Source organism: Thermobia domestica, chromosome 11 (genome assembly GCF_964235325.1).
Source record: "Thermobia domestica chromosome 11, izTheDome1.hap1.1, whole genome shotgun sequence".
In the NCBI taxonomy this organism is placed as follows: Eukaryota; Metazoa; Arthropoda; class Insecta; order Zygentoma; family Lepismatidae; genus Thermobia; species Thermobia domestica.
The window spans coordinates 265,523,059-265,545,488 of record NC_137464.1 but is presented as its reverse complement, the minus strand read 5'-3'; the positions used below and the strand labels follow the sequence as shown (position 1 = coordinate 265,545,488).

Below are 22,430 nucleotides of genomic sequence, written 5' to 3'. Positions count from 1 at the left end.
TTCATGACTCCTATGTAGTGGGAAAATGATTTTTCCATATCTCTGTATGCTCGTCCCGGTGTTGGTATCTACTGTATATCGGGTGTTCTAAAGATGGTGCCTATGGATAACACAGCGCAATTATTCAGTTGAAAATAAAGCGAAAATATTATGTAATGATATACCCTCCGGAACCTTCTTCAGCCGTTATGGAGAATCAAAAGTTTCACTATGTGGCAACATCGCATATTAAATTAGAACCATTAGCATTGCTCTACGAAGCCATCAAACAGTTACATCGATTGTTACGATAATAGATGGTGCTATTGTGCTGCCAAAATGTCTTGAGCCGTGGCAAAAATGCTAACTAAAGCTCACACCCTCACACACCCAAGCGTTGAGCCAATAAGAGTTCAGCTGTTGCTAAGCGAGAAAAAGTGAGTGGAATTCCTTCAGCCGATAGCAGCGCTTGCAACGGAAGACTAGGGATCAAGTCAATGTGGCATTAGTATAGTGTCAACATGTATGAACTTCCATCTGGGAAGAATCGATGTAACTATTTGATAGATTGATAGATCTACTCCTATGGTTCTTTATCTGCGACGCTGCTACAGAGTGCAATTTGTGTATATAGACGAGGACCCGAAAGGTGAAGGATAAGAAAAAAAAAAAAGAAGGAATGTCACAAAACTACATTTTCGAGAAAAAGGCGTTTTAATATTGAAAAGGACGTAAAAAGAATAGGGTTAGTTAAATCATTGCCCCTTTTTACCTAGACATTTCTACATTTACGCATGCATGGCGTATACAGTCAAATAGTATCAAGAGTCACTAGTAGATAGGACAAAGCAAAAGCACTCGAAAAAGCACATACATGGACATTCCTTGTTTTTTCCCCGTACCCTTCAGGTATTTAATTATATACTGTATTTTTTTGCTTCATTTTGAGTTGTACAATAGTGCTCTGTGGCACGTGAGTGCCATTTTTAGAACACTTGATATATACTCGACTCGAGACCATAAGGCTTAACATATTCCCAGAAAAAATAATAAACCTAAGATTTCTATAAGATTCTTCAAGAGAATTCTTGAATTTTCTTCCTACTACTACTACTACTACTACTACTACTACTACTACTACTAATAATAATAATAATAATAATAATAATAATAATAATAATAAAAGAGTTTCTCAGAAACGGCTGTAACTATGTTTTAATGAAACAATATTTGATTTATAATTGGTATGTAATAGGCTATGGCATAAGCAATTTTTCTTAAAAAAAATAAATTTAAAAAAAAAGCCAGACGGAGTAATTTACTTTTGTGGGTGACTTCTTTTTGGAAGATTTTCTCAAAAAGAGCTCATTCAATTTTGTTCATCTACAGGGGAATAATTCGTGTCTTTGTGTCTCTATGTGTGTGTGTCATGAGATTTTCAGATAGAAAGTACCAAGAACCACCAAATGTGGTACACAGACAGATGTTCACCAGAGCTAGTAGTAAATGAAGCAGTTTTATCGATTTTCGGCTGGGAGGAAGATTGCAGAGAGTGAAAAATACATGCACAAAACGAGAGGAAAAATGAAATGAAATCTTTGAATTTTACGTTACACGATTATGCCGGTTAGACTAAAGGAGACGATGATAATGAAACAATGAAGAAATGGTGGAATGAAAAAAGTGGAAGAAAACGGGAGAACCCCGAGAAAACACACGCACGCGGTGTTAGTCGACCACAAAGTTTACTTGACACGAGCTAGGATCGAACCAGGGACCCCAAGCACTAGAAGTGAACGTTCTACCACTGAGCCAGCGCGGGCCCCCTATAAAAGGAGAGTATAAATACCTGGAACGACAAATATTACTGGTGATACATTGGAATTTAGCGTTGATTTCAGCACCAAGACTATAAGACGTGAACCTAAAGCCTAACGAGGGATCCGAAATAAATGGCATATCGAACTCATCTCCCACGCCAAAGACGTGTACGATAACCGTATAGCCATAAGGGAGCTCCCTACAGATATTAGTGTCAAATTCAGTTTTCGGGGTTGCTGAGATGAATAATGATATACCTGATGCCGTTCAAGTCTACGTTTGGCTCCGTGGTGTTGGGGGAAGGAAATAAAAATAAGATGTCAAAAAATGACAATATTGCTGTCGAATCGACAGTTTTCGGGGTTGCTAAGATGATTGGTAACAGTCCCTATGATATTTGAGCCCAAGTTTAGGCAAGGGGAGACGTATGAGCTGCCCCGGGAATTAGTAAGGGTAACGCCGAAGACGTTGATTTCCTTAATTATTTATATGAAATTGTATATTAAATTTATTTGATTAAATCAATAGAAAATACACTTACATATTAGGGGATCTATTGAATTAGCTATATTGAGCTGTCGCTTTTTATCACCGTATATATATACACCGAAAACGCAGGTATAATAAGCGACCACTAGTTACTATTTGGTACCAAAATATTCACCATTCTCTTAGGTATTAATCAACACCAATATGATCTCTCGAGGATTTACGGCTCTCGAGATATGGCTCTTTAAAACTCCCGAAATCCGAACTCTTTTGGCTAATACCTCGGGAACGGTAAGACTGACGAGAAAAATTCCATCACTTCTTTTAGGTTGTTTTTGATTCTCTATCGAATGGAGGGCTCAAAATTGAAAAATTCCCAAATAACAGACACACACATATACACACACACATTAGAAAATTCAGTAACGGACTTTTTAAATTCGTTGAAAACTATAAGTGATGAAGTGATTGTACGAACACCATGAGAACATCAGCAACGTTTAAAGGTACAAAAGTCATTACATTATATACAGGGTGGTCCGAAAGTAGATATACACCCCCTGTATTGATCAAGTTTTACATTCTATTTTATGGATTTATTTGCTTCGATTGTTCCGGGCTTAAGTTATAAGTAAAAATATGTTAAGAACAAATAATAAAGAAAATAGGTATACCTGTTTGATAACAATAAGAAATGATATAAAATAAGGAATGGGGCTGTATACCAACTTTTGGGCCACCCTGTATTTCAATAATATGATGGTTTAAATGTTCTTTCGTGGATGAGTCATGCTGCGGAAACATTCTAATAACTTTTTGTTCAAATTAAGAGAAAAATTATCACGGCATACTAAATTTACAAAACAAAAAAATAAAAATATCGAGATAAGACGAGAAATGATTATCGAAAATCGAGAAAACACGAGGAAGGATTATTTGAGAATCGAGATGAGACGAGATGAGATAACCTTCTTTCTCGTCTCGTGCAGAAGATTAGTGAGAACCTATTTTGAAAACTAGAACTGAAATTGCACGTTAGTTTCGGTAAGCTGAAACTTAACTTTTATACTCGATTCGTAATATACAAAATCACTGACCCTGCCACCCTGATAAAATCCGCCTGAAGATATTTTAAAAGGCAAATTGCCAAATAGCGAAGACCAGCAGTTCACTTGTAATGCTTCCGTTTGGTTTATCATCGCCTTGTTGACGTTGTCTATTTCAGTGCAAAAACACGAGGATTATATCTCTGATGAAAATGGCTACTTGGAAAGCTACAGAGAGTTTTCTTAGAAATTGATACAAATTAAGCCTTCAGCTTCTGTGGGTAGAACGTTCTTCTCCAGAAATAATCCCTCGCCACCAACGACATCAGAGCAACAGTGTCTGGGAAAGTTATATTTACCTCGCAAATTTGTCTCTTTTTTTGGAACTGGATCAAAAATAGATGCAAACAGAAATGTATTTGGCGTTAAACCTTGCAAAGAATTTTGAACTTTCTTGGAACTAAAGGTCTTGAATCCGAATTTGGACGTGGTCACTGACGTTTTTATTGTGTCAACTCTCTCTAAAAAGAAAACGAACACGAGTCAGAGAGCTTATGTTGTCCTTTCTTGTTTATTTTTAATTTGTTTGTTCTTATATTTTGTACATTCTAGATTATTGTTGCGATATCTTTACAGATTTCGAACCGAGACGCTGTAACTACCAATAATGATTTCAGAAGAATTGTCCCGCGGGAAAAGTGTGAAAGCACTACTGCAAAACTGATGGTAATCGAGGTTGACCCCAATCGGAGACGAACCCTGAAAGACTCTTACTCCCCGACCAGCTCATGAAATGAAATAGCAAATGAATTGAAATTATTTTTTTCAGTTCCACGGTTATGCCGTGTAGGCTAAAAGAGACAGTAATAATGAGAAATGAATGAAATGGTGAAATTAAGAAAGTAGGAGGAAACGGGAGGACCGCGAGAAAACCCACGCACACGGTGTTTGTCCACCACAAGGTTCAGTTGGCGCGAGCTGGGATCGAACCAGGGACCTCTTGCACCAGAGGTGAACATTTAACCACTGGGTCACTGCGTGTTTAACGGCTGCTTCGCCAACTGAAAAGGTCCTTCATTGTACAGAAAATGATTGCCACAACATTGCTTGACAAAATATAGTACATTAGTCTTAAGTGAAATAAAAAGAAAAACGAAACACAGTGTGAAACGAATGATGAACGAAAACGAAAAGAATAGGTAAAGGACTGACTTCGATGCACATTTACCAACTTACAGTAGATCTTCGAAATGCCTGCCTTGTGCCTCAACGCATTTCTGCACACGGTAACTGAAATGATTCTGTACCGCAATAATTTCCTCCTCACTAATCTGCTTGTCCCTTGCTGTGGGGCGATGTTGATAAACGATTTCTTTAAGTCGTCCCCATAGATAATAATCTAAAAATGTTAACTCTGGTGACATAGGAGGCCAGGGCACAGGTCTACCCCTACCTACTCACCGACCACGAAACATTGCATTCAGCTGATTCCTTGCTGCCAGTTCAAAGTGTGCTGGGCAACCATCTTGTTGTAGCCACACGTGTGTCCTGATGTGTAAGGGGACGTCTACTTAGCGCACCTTCATTTTTTTTTGAAAAAAAAAATTGGTACACGGATAACGGTAGGTAGTACGGACAAATGTTTCGTAGGGCAATCTTATTTTTTCCCACCTTTTCGAATGTGCATTCGAAACATATCGTTCCCATTCGAAAATCACAAGAGCGGGGCATGTGCCCCCCTATTACACCACGAAGGAGGGCTTTCGGGATTTTGTAAATAATTTCTACGGATTCTTTAAACCCCCATTTGTAATGCAATTTTTTATTTCAACTTGATAGCATGTACGGTTCTCGAGAAAAAGGTAGTGTCTGGGTCGCTCTGGAACACCCTGTATTTTTAAAAAAGAGATAGGGTATGACTTAAGTATTTGAATGCCATGCTAAAACATATGAGCCTGACTTCAACCTCTCCCGAAAACAAGGGAGAGATAAAAACTAATAAATAAGTAACAGAGAGGAAAAACGCAAAAGTATACCGTATTACGTTTGACATAATTAAGTCAGCAAGAATTGGTAAAGGTAGGGGAAAATAGGGGTCAAAAAGTAAATAATAGTAAATAAAAATTTCCTGGTGGGACTCGCCAATGTACTAACACTGATGTAACAGTAATGGTGATTGCTGATTATGTATGGATGTAAACGACAAATAGTTGTAGGTAATAAATTGATTTTGATTGATATTGTTCCTTAATTTGAAAATTTGATTTTTGAATAGCACTATCTTACTTCCCGTCTGTAACTTTAAACGAGTAGCCATAAACGAGTTCTGACTCACCCTGTATATAAAATTAAGAGAAAAATTAATGTAGCATAATATTGCTTTCTTACTTATCATTCAAGCGATTTTGGAGATATACAAATATAACTTTGTAGATAGATACGCACATATGGGTAGATTTTTTTTTTAATGCAATTCTATATTTGATCATATATTTCCGAGCTTCTAGTGGCTATATTCTCAGCGTATACATTTGCGACGTGAGAGACCCGGATTCAATTCTCGGAAGAAGCTAATGAGGTTTACCTAACTAATTAACTATTAGATTTTTTTGACTCTTCTGTGTAGTAGACCATGGGAAGGGAAACTTTACAGGAAAACAAAAATAAAAGCAGGGTAATAGTTAATTAGTAAGTACACTTAACATACATACATAGATACGTTATTGCGGGATAACGTATATTTTCTAAGTATAAGGGTGTGGTGTCTCCAATATATTTGGGTGTTTTAAAATGCGTAACTTAATATTAATCCACTAAATTCATATAATTTCATAAGTTAGCTAATGTTGATGCATGAAGCGTGTGAAGAACTAATTGCAGAGCATGATTTCAATCTCTTTTAGTCTTTGAGGATCAATACTAACTAAAAGTATGAAAAAATATTGAAAACTACATTGGTATGAATAATAACATAAAAAGACCAGTATAGCGTAACTTTTTTATTATGTAAAATGTGTTCTTTACGTTCCATTAATAATTCCATAATATATCTTTGACTGTCCAAACATCTTCAAAAGACACGGTGTTCTCAAGTAATATGGCATCCCTATAAGAACTACAAATAGCATAAGATAATATACATTTCTAAGTTTTAAAAATGTGGTCCCGCGTAGCGTAGTAGTTAACGCTCTCGCCTTTGGTGCAAAAGGTTCCAAGTTCGATTCCCGGTGGGGGTAAGCTGTAATACCTTTTTCAGGTCAGCTCTTCTGAATGAGATTTTTCCTAGATTTCCTCATTCACATCAACAAATACCAAATTCTTATCTAACATACAAGTCCCAGGCCGCTTCCTTCTTTCCCCCTCCCACATAAAGTATGCTCGCCGTGGGACGTGACCCCTCATATGTGACGGGATTAAGGCTATAGTTGCCTGTAATATTCAGACATATTGTATAGAAAATGAATTCTGAAAAATCAATACAACATATTACTATCAGAATAGCCATGAGATCTAGAAGTATATGCCAGATAAATGTCACCACATAGTAAAAGTAATGAATAATTAGATGGACATATTTTAGATAGATTTTTAGATTACTAAAACCGCTTAAAACTTTACTACTAGCAGTCGTTCTTTCACAAAAAAAAAAAAAAAATGTTCCGGGGGACACACTTAGTATTCCGGGGGCGGGGGACGCTGCTGGTACTATTCTATTTATTATTACAGTAGGAAGTAGAAAATCCGAACTAATTGGGACCACAGGTAGTTCGGATTTTCAAATTGTTCGGATTTTCGAAAGTGACCAGGAAAATTCCATTTAGGCTTAAATATACTGTACGGTATGCTCTTTTATCGATACAGTGGTTACAGTAATTACAATACCGTACATAAGGCTACTTACATTTAATGTTTCTGGAGAACCTGCTCGTAAACTAAATTACACTTTTTTTTGTAACTCACATTTAAAACTTATAGACCTAAGGGAAAATAAAAATATGTATGACAAACAATTACATATGAATGAACTTTTGTGAAAACACTGACTTCACACAACGCCGACCCCGGACAACTCTATTGTTTATTTATCGCTAGCGCTAAGACAAAATGTAAAAAGCTTCTAGAGACAACTTTCGGATTATTGACGTTCGGATTATCGACGTCCTACTGTATATTACAGTATAAACGTATTATTTTGGTCTTCTCCGGGACACTGCCCTTTCCAAATCATGTCTGGAAGAAACACGTCTAATACAGTTAGGTATTTTACGCATTTCCAATAATATACATATCAAACAACGCACAAAGGTCTAATTGGTTTTACCATGTGACATCATAAATATTGTGCATGGCATTACCGGATTCCTCACGAAAGATACACTTAGAATATGATTTAAAAGAACATTTATATAATTTCTCTTAGTTGTCTTGTGGTCATGGTAAAAATTTGCAAGAAGTTCGAACGTTATATCGTGTTGATCAATATCTGTTTATTTCACTCCATGGAAAAAAATAAAATGAAATCTTTTAGTTTAACGTCCCACGATTATTCTCTTTAGGCTAAGGGAGACTAGTGATGAGCAAATGCAAGACCAAGACCAAGACCCGGGTGGTCTTGGTCTTGGTCTTGGTCTTGCACATGCGGTCTTGGTCTTGGTCTTGGTCTTGGTCTTGCTCTGGAACCCTCGGTCTTGGTCTTGGTCTTGGTCTTGCACACCTAGTCTTGGTCTTGGTCTTGGTCTTGCACACCCAGTCTTGGTCTTGCTTGCAAGAGTCTTGCAAGTTTTGCTTTTAAGAAATCTATGATTTTCATAAGTAAATTTTACTCTGGATATAAGGGATAATAAATCCTACATTGTGTACCGTAACTCAAAGAATATAAATATTAAAGAAATAAAAATCTAAATAAATTGTATCAAGTCATAAATTGTGTTATATCAATTACAAAAGAAATAGTGAAATCGTACCTCAAATTAAAGAGTGAAATTAAACGTATGGTTGCAATCTCTTATTGTCCCAAAAGACAATATTTTATTAATGAAACAACTGACTTACAATGGTAGTATAGTGGAAATTTTTGTAACAATATAAATTATTTAACAGTGAACATCCAAGAGTACTGAATTCACAACCAGACATAGTATGTCAGATTAATTGTATAACAGATCATTATAATTTTACTCAATGCTTAACCAAACGGAAATAAGCTAAATATTTAAACATTCAAATCTGCCTGTCACTTTCAGAGACCTCCTAATTTCATGTCACATGCAAAATAGACAGTTAAAGTTCTCTGTAGTCATACTTTACCTCATTGTATATTTTGCTTGGTCTTGACCGGATAATGGTCTTTCTTGCGGCATTTGTAATTTCGTATAGACCATTCCATTGCGATTCTGGATACAGGACCCAGAATGCAGAATGCAGAATGATCTTTTAGTTGCAAACTTGGTCATTTTATATGGACTATTGTCCTTGTTTACTTTAATTATTTTTCCTTTTAACTTCGCCAAAAGCCAACATAAAAATTTACAAAATCTTAGGAAAGTCCTAATTACATTTCCTGACAAAATATTGTTGTTGTCTAATGATGTACAAATAAGTATTTTTGAGCTTTAATTTACCCTGAGGTTTGCTTTCATCTTTTTCATGATTTTATCCGAATTGTTAATTACTACTGACAAGCAATGTTATTTGACTACAGGTGATTTTTGACTATTTTGCTTCTGCTTCCTATTTCTTGATTACAAGTACTGTCCTTGTGAGTTTTAAAAATAATGTGATGCATGTATCCAAAAGTTAAAATATTACAGAAAACTTAGTTCCATCTTCATCTACCAAATTGCCATTATAATTTTTTAAGAAAAAATGATTTTTTAAATTCTCAGTTCATGGTTTCATTACATTACCCCACCAACTGGAAGAAAAATTCCTGAACAGTACCTTTAGCGTATGTCATTAGTTTTTAAATTCTCAGTTCGAATAAACATTGAATAAATTGACAAACACTAAACACTGTGAAAAACACTGGGGGGTGAACATAATGTCCACTTGAATGATTGTGGTCTCACTTCAAAACACTGGGAGGTGAAAAACAGGGTCTTCTAATTGTCCTCATCGTGGCCATCGATAAACGAAGAATGTCCCTAGTCACTCCACAGAAATCGAAGTGAAGACTGAATGAAATGGTAGATGATGTGAACTGCAACTGGGCCTCTGTAAATGCAGATGCTGAGAGCTGCGACTGACAGTAGGCAACCGATAGTGGTTCCTATAGATGGTCCTCTTCTTGATATGTACTCGGGACCGTAGTGAAGGATGATGAACAGCTACGCATTTGGTGTGGCATTTGGGCGTCACCTTATGCTGGGAGCTGCGAATTAACGATGTCCTGGCCAAACCAAGGACCCTTGATGACGGATGAAAAACAGCTTGGCGTCTCGGTGTCCGTCGTGTGGACTGGAGGCGAGCTAAAGCTGCGGTGATTGGTTTTCCGAGTTCTGGAATCGAACCCTGGACCTTTATGATGATGGGACAGCTGTGGCACTGGAACATTTTAACAACAACTGGAGCCAAGGTGCTGCTGAATGATGAAAGTGACGATGTATCCGTGGTGAAACAGGAACGGGAGGAGATGGCTGTTGTGGTGGTGATTCTGGAACAGCTGACGTAGAAGCTCGGCATAACTGCAAGGACTAGTGGACCATTAGGTGTTCTGGCTCTGGAGAAAGATGGCTGGATCTGCATGTAAGAGGCGCTGGAGAAACAGAAGCGGGCAGGCCAATGCTGGTACAGGAACGTCTGGAAGTTGACCCTTGTAGAGGCAGGAAGTAGCATCTGGAACTGGACCATCTCGAAGAAGGATGTTTCCATGCTGGTGGACTACATTTTGCTGGAGAAGGAATTGGCCTCCTGCAGTGACATCTCTTTGCAGTTGCATAATGAGAAAAGAAATTGCATTAGTTTTTTTTATATTTATTATTTTTTTTAAACTTTTCGTGTTTTTGTCGTATTGCAATGTAAGGTAAAGTCGAACAATATCGAAAATTTATGAGATATGTTTAAAGTTTATTATTGAGAAATATTTTGTTTTGGACAAATATTATATAATAAAAACAAGGAAGTTTTCGCAGCAACTGTGTTTGTTTACTTGTGGTTAATGACCCAGAAACGAAAGAATGACACTCCAACCGTTATTAGATGGAATGTTATGATTAGAATTGTAGCGGAAGAAAGTGTGTTTTTCTGAAAAGTGAAAAGTGTCCTGTGATGTTATGTCCTCGTGAGAGTGCGATTGCCTGTGCGTAATTGCGATTGTTAGTGATTTAACTTGTGCTGATGTAGTGATTTATCATATTGTTATTTTGAGCCTATAATGTTATGATTATGATGTCTCAGGTAAGTCCTAAGATAATGAAATTGACGTATACACTGACTTTATCATCTGAGCATAGGAGTTGAATGTTAGTCTTTCCCCCACAAAGAAGACTAATATAGGGCGGTAAAATATTCCTGCACACCCCAATTCCAGGGATATTTTACATCGATCTATCATAAAAGCACGATTCCCACTGACAAAAGAGGAAATTCAAATACGAACCCCTGTGACGCGACCCCCCAAAACGCCACGTTTCGTCAGTATGTTTCAACTCAATTTTGTCAGTACTGTTTATGGTTTGCAACGGAACGAAATATTCAAGCAAAATATACCTGTTATGAAAATGAATAGGATTCACCTGAGAATGATTAGTGATTTTTTTAGTACGAAAAACAAATGTTGAGAGTACTAAGGTTAATTATGTTAGTACAATATGAACGAAAACGAGAAACATAAGCGATAGTTTGAGATAAATAAGCAAGTCTATAATTATGTTATTATTATACTATCGAAAACGAGAGACGCAGGCGGTAGTTTGAGATAAATAATTAAGTCTACTGTGAGCGATTGTGTATAAGAAAACATGTATACTAGCAAACAAACACTATGCTAAACTGATAACAAAATTATTACAAAAAATTGAAAATAATTCGATATTGTTTCTATGACACAGAGAAAAACAACATATCTATTTCGCATGTCACATGATAGCATATGTTTGCCTAAGGAGCTATGTACCGTAAGTCAAAAAAAAAAAAATTAAAGAAATAAAAATCAAAATAAATTGTATCAAGTCATAAATTGTGTTATATCAATTACAAAAGAAATAGTGAAATCGTACCTCAAATTAAAGAGTGAAATTAAACGTATGGTTGCAATCTCTTATTGTCCCAAAAGACAATATTTTATTAATGAAACAACTGACTTACAATGGTAGTATAGTGGAAATTTTTGTAACAATATAAATTATTTAACAGTGAACATCCAAGAGTACTGAATTCACAACCAGACATAGTATGTCAGATTAATTGTATAACAGTTCATTATAATTTTACTCAATGCTTAACCAAACGGAAATAAGCTAAATATTTAAACATTCAAATCTGCCTGTCACTTTCAGAGACCTCCTAATTTCATGTCACATGCAAAATAGACAGTTAAAGTTCTCTGTAGTCATACTTTACCTCATTGTATATTTTGCTTGGTCTTGACCGGATAATGGTCTTTCTTGCGGCATTTGTAATTTCGTATAGACCATTCCATTGCGATTCTGGATACAGGACCCAGAATGCAGAATGCAGAATGATCTTTTAGTTGCAAACTTGGTCATTTTATATGGACTATTGTCCTTGTTTACTTTAATTATTTTTCCTTTTAACTTCGCCAAAAGCCAACATAAAAATTTACAAAATCTTAGGAAAGTCCTAATTACATTTCCTGACAAAATATTGTTGTTGTCTAATGATGTACAAATAAGTATTTTTGAGCTTTAATTTACCCTGAGGTTTGCTTTCATCTTTTTCATGATTTTATCCGAATTGTTAATTACTACTGACAAGCAATGTTATTTGACTACAGGTGATTTTTGACTATTTTGCTTCTGCTTCCTATTTCTTGATTACAAGTACTGTCCTTGTGAGTTTTAAAAATAATGTGATGCATGTATCCAAAAGTTAAAATATTACAGAAAACTTAGTTCCATCTTCACCTACCAAATTGCCATTATAATTTTTTAAGAAAAAATGATTTTTTAAATTCTCAGTTCATGGTTTCATTACAATTGCGCCAATAGTGAGGGAAATACAATGTATGTTTCTAAATGTAATATATTTTACCTTCGTGTAAGTGTGATGATACTGTACAACATAGGCGATGACCTTTACTTTTTTTTTTAAATGGGTGATCACGCTTCACTACTTATAAGATAAATCACAACATTTCGTAATATTTTTATGTTTTAACAGATCCAATACTCCACTGGTTTCCAAACTGGGGAGGCTACCCCTGACATTGAGACGCATGAAAGAAAACCAAGACGGCACAGATCACTGAAATACCATAAATTCCAAAATTATTTTTACACTCTAAAGGCGTCAGATCTTTCTTTTCAACCACGATTAGCTAATCCTTGTATTAAACAAACTTCCAATTAAATATAGAGATTTTGTTTTACTGATTCTAATATGTACTGTATGGGGCAGAAACAAGGACATTACGCAAAAACGATGAAACAGTTAGACTTTCGAAATGTGGGCATGGAGAAAAAAGGAGAGAATCAGCTGGGTTGAACGGAAAACGAATGCGAAGGTTTTAGAAATAGTAGCAGTAGGGGAGAAAAGAAGAATTTTAGATGTAATGAAGAGGACGACATTGGCTGAAGAGGAACTGTATTATGAGGGACGTGCTAGAGGGAGGGGACGAAGGAGATTGTAGTTGAAGAAAGATATTAAGACAGAATATTGCTACGTTAAGACGAAGAGACTAGCTGAGGACCACAGTCATCGAAGCTTCTCAGCTGCAGCAAGTGACCTGCCAATAATGGCAGAATAGCTATTATTATGACGATGATGATATGTTTTGCAATATTGACCAAAATAGAGAGAAAAAATTAAAATAATAATTAAACCTCAATATTTTAGAATATGAAATGAAATTAAATTTGTGAGTTTTACGTCCTACGATTATGCCGGCTAGGCTAAAGGAGACGGTGATAATGAAAAATGAATGAAAATGGTGGAAAGAAGAAAGTGGGAGGAAACGGGAGAACCCCGAGGAAACCCACGCACACGGTGTTTGCCCACCACAAAGTTCACTTGGCGGGGGCTGGGATCGAACGCGGGACCCCAAACACCTGAACGCTCTACCACTGAGCCACCGCGGCCACAATATTTTAGAATAATTTGAGTGAAAACTGAAAACGACTCAACTGTCTATGTCTTTTGTGTAAACTCAATTTATATAAATACTTTTGACCTACATTAGAAATACATAATAACGGCATCAAACTTCAAGTTATTTGAAATAAGTACGAAATTACTCTCAGTTGTGAATATAGATTATTTATTGTTGTATAATGTTATATCGTTGAATCCTAGATATGCCGTATACCTAAGGGGGCTATAAGTTATATTGATAAACAATTATTCAACGTATAAGCATCCATCTATGAAATCAAACTTGCGGTCACATGCGCTAAGTTTTTGTCAATGTCATGAAAATGTTATTTCAATATTAATTTTATAAGTACACATTAAAAATTTCCAACGGATGCTTGAACCTCAGAGCCAAGGCCATACCCATGTAGTCGGCACCTATGGTGTACGGAATTGCCGATGTTCAATATTACATTTCTTTAGTTTTGGAAGAAGAACACCATTAATATGTTTTGAAATAAAATGAAATATCTACTTTAACGTCCCACGATTATTACACTGAGGCTAAAGGAAACAGTGATGATGAGAAATGGTGGAATGAAGAAAGTACGAGGAAACGGGAAAACCCACGCACAGGGTGTTTGTTCACCAAAGAAGCTCACATAGCGCCAGTGATTTATTTGTGGATTTTGTAGAAGGGGTGAATATTTATGCAAGATTGTGTTCCGTATAACAGAACAACTTTAAAGTCGGGTTGGGACAATGTTATCTTTAAACCTACTTACTTTAAAATTATGGTACTGGTTTGTGATAGGCGGTCCCCAAGTTCTTCATTTTTTCACCTTTTTAAAAACAATTTTATGATAAATACGGATAGGTACGTTAGATAAGATTTGGTTAGGTAGATTAGTTTACATGTGTTACCTTGCTACTTTTCGTCCTACTGCTGAAGACAAGTGTGCAGCATCCAGTAAAAGCTCTATAGTTACACTGTAATCAGCACAACTTGTCGAAACAAGTGTCACACTCCTACGTAAAACAGTTTTGTTATGACAAATAATTCTTTAGTCCGTTCTAATTTGGTCTTTGAAAACCAAATTCCTTGCCCGAACAATAAATACGATAAGAGTTTACTTTGGGCAGGACAGTGATAGGTGCACATACACTTGAACCTGATTTTATTAAATAGAAGGGGAAAGAAGGTATTAAATGTCATTCCTCATATCATAAATGAGTTTTTGCACTTGCTCCTTCTACTTAATAAAATTACATTCAGGTGTGAGTGACCCTAGCACTGTTCTGTTGAAAGTAAACTTCTAGTCAACAAAACATACTGGTATTAAAACGAATCCAGAATTGAACGAGGACTGTAATATGGTCTCCGAAGAATCATGAGCATGTATTAAACAATTACCAATATGATGCTACCTAGGCAAAAAAATACTTAACTCTTCTTTCACTTTTACTCTCGAAATCGAAACAGCCATTGTAGCCTACAATATTTACAGTTTTTACAAAATCACAACAAAGGATTGACTGCCGATTTCACCTTGAGTTAAGCTGAAGCATGACTTATCTAACACTGTCTTTAGAAATTAACAATATTTTCATAGAGTCCTTCAATTTAGAATAGTGCAATAGGAGGTTGGTTTACATCGGATACCTTCCCTTTCAGTTGGTTTGTCGGTAGCAGCATGATGTCCACTTTTTATCCAGCTGAAGGTATACTTTTCTGCATTGAAAGAAATAATGTTTGGCCCATTAATGTTTATGGAAAGAAGAGATTCGAGGGTTTTTACAGATAAATGGTTTCTAACGTCAGTATGCTGTAAGTTTAAGTTGGAAAAGCCTTTCTAACATTCTGCAGAAGAAACTGAAAGCAATTCTATGAATATTTCTTCGGGAAGCAATTTCATAAACAAGACCACAATAAACATACTGAGAAAAAATAAAGAATCGCTACTAAAACATGAAGTTGAATCATTGCACTTGAAAACAGTTTATAGCTTAAGAAATGGGGAAAATATCTTCCCAGGGGGGAAGACTGAATTAAACCTAGAGACAGGGAAGTCAAAATTTAGAAGGGGGGAAATTACCAGGCTTCCCTGGCTACAAATAAATCCCTGCATAGCGCAAGCTGCGATCGAACCAGGGCCCCATGTACCAGAGGTGCACGCTCTGCCACTGAGTTACCGTGTCCATAACATGCTCTAGTTTATTTTTACTTATCCACTTCTTAAGGACACAACTATTCTTCGTATGATTTCCCAAAATCCAATCATGGGCCGTCGTGAATGATCAAATGATGACCAAAGTAAATCAGACACTGAAGTTATTATAGCTTGTAACAATTCATAGAATTATGCTGTCGGTCGTCTCGTGAACAACCGATTCAAAAAACGACATACTGTAGCTATATGTTACAGGAGCAAATTGACTCACATGGATTGCATAAACTACTGGGAACAAATTCACTCCGGCGGTATTTTTACTGGAGCCAAGAAGTTCACGTGAAAGATGTAATGATTTTTCCCCTTCCTTTTTACATTCTATAAAAAATCAAGTAGCACCTTACTTGTGCAAGACTCTTGCGCAAGAGTCTTGGTCTTGGTCTTGGTCTTGCAGATATGGTCTTGGTCTTGGTCTTGGTCTTGCAGGTATGGTCTTGGTCTTGGTCTTGCATCGGGATTCCTGGTCTTGGTCTTGGTCTTGGTCTTGGTCTTGCATACAAGACTCTTGCAAAAACTGCAAGACCAAGACTCTTGCGCTCATCACTAAGGGAGACGGATGATTAAGGCAAGTGAATGATGATGGAAGAATTGGTGGAATGAGAAATTGGGAGGAAACTGAAACACGGTTACGATGTTGTCCACCATAAACTTATTTGTCCGGGGATCGAACCGAGGTCCCCACACACCAGAGGTAAGCGCTCTACCACTGAGTCACCGATCTCCCTTCACTTTATGGAATGCGTAGTATACTCGAACTAAGCAGGGGACGACCCATAACTTCTCCACGTAGCACCTCCGATGTTGTGGGGAAACCTATATATTCATTTGTCTAAATTACCCGTCTCCCCTAGTCTAAAGAGCATATACGTAGTACGTTAAACTGAAAGATTTAATTTCATGTCTCAATCATAGAATAAGACCTCTGCTACTTGATATCTACAGGTAGGGCGGAAACTAGTTCCCTATTGTGCAGTTCTATTGATGTATGTGTAGATAACAATGAAAGTAGAGGCCGAGGTGGCTCAGTGGTAGAGAGTTCGCTTCTGGTGCATGGGGTCCCGGGTTCAAACCCTGTTCCCGCAAAGTGAACTTTGTGGTGGACAAACACCGTGTGCGTGGGTTTTCTCAGGGTTCTCCCGTTTCCTCCCACTTTCTTCATTCCACCATTTCATTCATCTCTCATCATCATCGTCTCCTTTAGCCTAACCGGCATAACCGTGGGACGTAAAACTCAAAAGTTTCATTTCATTTCAACAATGAAAGTATTTTGTTTTGTAGATTACAGTATGCCATTTTTTCCTATCTTTTCCAGATCCTGTGCAGCTTTGGTTGTTCCTTTGAAGCCACCGAGATGCCAGGACGATTAAGGATTGAGGAAAGAGCCAAAATTGCAACAAGTTTTGAGTTGTATCAGTCTGTAATTCAGGTCCAACAGTGGTGGATAGGTCAACATGGGAGCAGGCTGTTTTGAATGCAAAAGCAATTTAAAAATGCCACAGAAAGTTAGTGACTATCGGAACTGTTGTGGACATAATAAGATCAGGTAGGCCCTCGACTTTGGTAGCAGAGTAAAAGGTGGCCACAGTGAGCAGGGCCGTGCCGTGGAAAATTAGCGCCCGGGGCGAGAGTATACGACGGCGCCCCCACACATATATTCCAAACAATTTTTCATATCTTTTTTCCTTTTTTCTCCCGAATTTTTCGCCCCCTTACTTCGGCGCCCGCTTCCCCCACGGCACGGCCCTGACAGTGAGGAAGATGTTCGAGCGAAGCCCTTCAAAATCAATAAGTCAGGCTGCAAGAGGAAGTGGCATTACACATGTTGTGCGTGCAATTCTCCACAGTGTTAACATTACAGACCATGGAAGCCTCATTATGTCCAAAAGTTGTATCCAGTTGTATCCTATGGTATGAAAATCATGCACACCTGTTCAAAAAAAAAAAAAAAAAAAAAAAAAAAAAAAAAAAAAAAAGTGGAGTTATGAAGCTGTATTTCATATAAGAGTGTTCTTTAATCGCCATAATAGCCATTATTGGACAGAAGGTAATCCCAAAGAAACCGTCGGAAAAAATCACGGCAAGCCGAATTTAAGTGTGTGGTGTGGATTAAATTCTTCTCCTATTGTTGGACCTTATCTGTTGAGAGATACTATGGACGCTGAAAGATACCTGGAAATGTTAGAAAATTTTGTATGCATACAATTTCTGAAAGGGCCCTCTCATTACGCCTTGTCTGTAGGACAATGGCTTAGCGAACGCTGTATAGGTCGGCAAGGGCCCCCAGAATGGCCAGCGCGAAGTCCAGATCTCACTCCATGCTATTTCCTTTTATAGAGGTGGGCTATCGCAGCAAACTACAAACTCTTGACGAACTTGAGTATAAGATTCTTAAAGTCATAAGTAGCGTTCCTGTTAAGGTCTTGAGGAAGGTCGTAGCAAACGTACCTGTTCGTTTGAGACAGTGTCTATAAAATACTAGAGCACACATTGAGTTGTAATTTTTGAAATTGTAATGGTATATAATAAGCTACATGTGTGCAAAAAATTAAGTTCAAACCTACAATATTTTAGGAGGGGAAAATATTAAAAATAGAGAGAATAGTGAGTTACTTTCTGCCCACCCTGTTCAGTATTTAGAGTTAGGGATGCGCACGAAACAAGATCTGTGGCTGTCTCGTCTCAAAAATGTGCTGTAAAAGTGATGTTTCGACTCGAAAAATGTATATTTTTCTACCGGAAGAGCCGTGTCTCGACTCAAATTTTGTCAGGAAAATCCTGTCTCGACTCGTTTCGTGCGCATCCCTATTTAGAGTTGAGTATTTCCATTGTATCATTGAAAATCCAACTTCAATTCAAAATGTGTCGATTGCTTCAATTCATTAACTAATTACTTTGAATTTCTCATAGAAACGCGAAGAGGAAAACCAGATAGATTAGTTGTAAATTCCACTTGTTACACACGCTGAGAAACTGTTATCTAACTTCCATTCCAGGTGCTCCTAAATTCTAAAACTTTTAAAAGCTAATCTCTTACGAAATAATAACACCAAAAACTTTTTTAACAATTAAAACCTTCAGGATAGTATTCTCGGAACAGATATTTCCTTTAGTTTTTTTTTCTGAAAATAATCCTGGAGGAACAAAGGGTTTGGTGTTCGTGGAAGGAAGGAAATTTCTTTCCTACAGTCTTAATTTTAATTATTAACGAAATGGAAGGTAAAGCAAAATATCAAGGGAAAACTCTATTACAGGAAAAGGAAATAGTTTTCCCTTGTGATTAAAGAGGAAAGTGAAGTTGTGGTTTAAATTTAAGAGAAGCTCGGAAAGTACATAAGAACTTGACTTTACCAAAAGGAAGAAAGTATCGAAGAACAATAACTTGGTAACTTGCTGTCAAACTCGCTGTCATAATACCACTGTAACATTATGCCAATGTAACAAGAAATATGGTTGATGTTAACATAAAAACTATTTGAAAAATTACATGTCTGTACAAAACATTACATAGGTATATAGTGACAACTATTGGCATCTGGTAACTACGGGAAGACTTCAATAATCGCAATTCTTGATTTATCGCGGTTTATAATTATTTGATACCAACAACCATGGTCGGATTCAGGAGGGGCGATCGGGCCGATCTCCCCCCCCCCCAGAAGAGGAAACTTTCTTATTTTATATATATATAAATAAAATCCATCCCAAAGTTTGGAGCCCGTAAAAGTGGCAGTATGACAACCCACCGCCCCCCCCCCCCAGAAGTCGGTCCTGGATCCGCCCCTACCAACAACTGCACTCGAAACTCGAATTATCGCCGCGGGTTGTAGCCAGATATTCAACGATAATTCCATACGTTATTTCAAGAAATTTTTAATTTCGGTCCGTTGTTACGACTCCCCCCCCCAAAAAAAGAAATCCAACATACATGTGTACAACTCTACACGTATTTTTATCCAAAAGAACTAGATATTATGAATGAATGAACATTTTTTCAAAAATCTCGTTTTTCTCAAGGAATCATTTTTTTTACTTCACATACGTAATACATTGTTTTATACACAAAGAATTATAGAAAAGTATAGACACTGTCTGATGAAGCTAATATGTTCAGTTAGTTGCCGAAACTCTCACCCATTTATTACTTTTTTGTATTTTAATGTAAGAAATTTGTGATTTTAAAATAACGCCCAGAGGTTACCATTTGATTTAATTTTTCAATTCTGTTTTACAAGTTAATCGAAAGGTAGCATCTTGTTAGAGGGTTATGTTCTCTTTTAGGAAAAAGGATTTTTTGAAAATAGGATGAAAGATAATGAAAGGATGGTATATGGGAAGCTAAATATAAATGTATATCTTTATTTATTTAAACATATATTGACAGAACATAGACTTTAGGCTTTTACAGCCTTAACATGTGGTTGGAAGACATACAAAGAAATAAATACAGATATAACATAATATACATCTGCTATATACAGGGTCTTAATGAAATTACCGACAAACTCTAAGAGGTGATTCCTCAGATAAAACTAAAAGAAAAAGTTCATATGAAACTATGGCGAAAAGTGCATTGTTTCAGAGCTAGGGCTGTCCAAAATCGCGAAAAAGAAAACAATTTTAGGAGGCCCTATTTCGAATTCAAGATACTGTGGATGGTGGTCCTTATCAGCGTAAAGGAAGTCACGCATACGCAATCCAAAAATGCATATTTCATTAATGTTCAATGGGTGTACAGAATATTTCCTGCAGGGTGAAATTCCAAGACATGCCATCAACCGAATTTTAAAATATGGACTTATTTTATGATTGGTCCAAAGTAGGCAAACGATAAGCCTTGATAGCAGTGAACACAGAATCTTTTGACGCTATGTCGGAAGTGTTAAGGATCGTCAGGAGCACGGTCTCTCGTACTCGGGAAAACGCATGCTGCGATGTTTTATTCCACTCTTATAATTGAAGAAAACATGAAATATACCGTGACGAAATACATATCATCACACGTTATTCCGAATACAAAGAAACATGGATTTGCCGGTTCCTAAAACTTCCGCTTTCCCTCCGAAGCATTGGATGTCCATTGTTATCAAGGTTTACCTCCTGCCTACTTTGGACCATTCGTGAAATCAGACTATATGTGAAAATTGTAGTCAAAACATATCTGAGAATTACACCCTGTAAGTAATACCCTCTACACCTATTGACAATTGATGAAATATACATTTTTTGATTGTGTATGCGTGGCTTCTTTTTACACTGATAAGAACCACCATTCACAGTTTCTGGAATTCGAAATAGGACCTATTGAAATTTAGCTTTTTCGCATTTTGGACAGCGCTAGCTCTGAAACTATACACTTTTCGCCATAGGTCCACATGAACTTTTTCACTTATTTTGATGTGATGAATCATCTCTTACAGTTTGTCGATATAGTTCATTAACACTCTGTATATCTATGTATCTACACACACACACACACACACACACACACACACACACACACACACACACATATATATATATATATATATATATATATATATATATATATATATATATATATATATATATATATATATATATATATATATTCCTCTGACTATTGCATTTTTCGATATATTTATCGAAAAATGCAATAGTCAGAGGAAGAAATGACATTAAAGTGAAAGAGTAACGGTTGATGCAATAATGAACGAAATGTCAAAGTTATTACTCGCTAAAGAGGAAGGTGTATATATATTAGACAGAAGACGGGAAAAGTAATACCTTTTCATATGAAGATGGAGCTGAGGGGAAGAAATGAGAAACAAATAACGCCACAACACATAGAGGATGTTGTAGAACAAATTAAAGCATTTTCTTACCTAGGGGCGGCTTCACGGGATTGGACAGTGGGAGCTGATGTTATTTACAGACGAGAATCACTGTCCACTATAAGATGAGAAAAATGAGTGGGTAACGACAGTGAGCATGGAAATCATCATTTAGGTTTAGGTCAGGAGAAAGTATGTAACAGTGGAGTGTGAATAATAATGACACAGGTATGATCTCGGTACCGTTTTGTAAGAAAAGTAAGCCTGAATTTTTCTATGCGGTACTGTAATACAGAAAATTAGATAAAAGTGCAAAGATGTTGGATAAGACTGAACAATTTAATTCAGTGAGCAATTTGGAAGCTATATCTTACAAGTGCTAGGAGTGTTTAGTAAAAGCTGGTTGGAGAGATAAACAAGCTGTATGCACATGTGTAAGAGTTGGACAGAGAAGAAGTTCATAGGTATTGCTAGCAGCGGCAGATCTGTACTACCTGAAGTCCCCAGATAGTACCAGTCAAGCGCTTTAGTAAGTTTAAGTGATTGTATGCTTCTCCAGTAATTGACGTCAGGGGCGGATCCAGGGGGGGGGGCGATCGGGGCGATCGCCCCCCAGAAGAGGAAACATTTTTATTTTATATATAAATAAAATACTGTATATAGTTTATTTTTTGACGCTCTTAAAAGTAGCTCTAAGTAGCAGTATTATAACCCACTACAACCCAGAAGTCCCTCCTGGATCCGCCCCTGATTGACGCAAGGTGCTGTTTCCAAGTTACATGTCGATCGAATGTCACACCTAAATA

The 22,430-nt window shown here is 36.8% G+C and overlaps 1 protein-coding gene across 1 annotated transcript; it reads right to left on the bottom strand.

The window, feature by feature from the left end:
* Window positions 1-8,330: 8,330 nt before the first annotated feature.
* On the bottom strand, window positions 8,331-12,430 carry LOC145665039 (uncharacterized). Its single transcript, XM_081732279.1, has 2 exons — window positions 9,693-12,430; window positions 8,331-8,836 (listed from the first exon to the last, which is right to left on the bottom strand). Exons 1-2 carry the CDS (start codon window positions 10,203-10,205, stop codon window positions 8,639-8,641), a joined length of 711 nt encoding a protein of 236 aa, XP_081588405.1. The 5' UTR covers window positions 10,206-12,430; the 3' UTR covers window positions 8,331-8,638.
* Window positions 12,431-22,430: the final 10,000 nt, after the last annotated feature.

Excerpts from the sequence above, each read along its gene's own strand:
- LOC145665039 (XM_081732279.1), bottom strand. The coding sequence starts at position 10,205 with ATGGAAACATCCTTCTTCGAGATGGTCCAGTTCCAGATGCTACTTCCT. Across the intron at positions 8,837-9,692 it reads TTCGCAGCTCCCAGCATAAG|TTAAAAGGAAAAATAATTAA; the intron begins GTGACGCCCAAA and ends CTTTTGGCGAAG.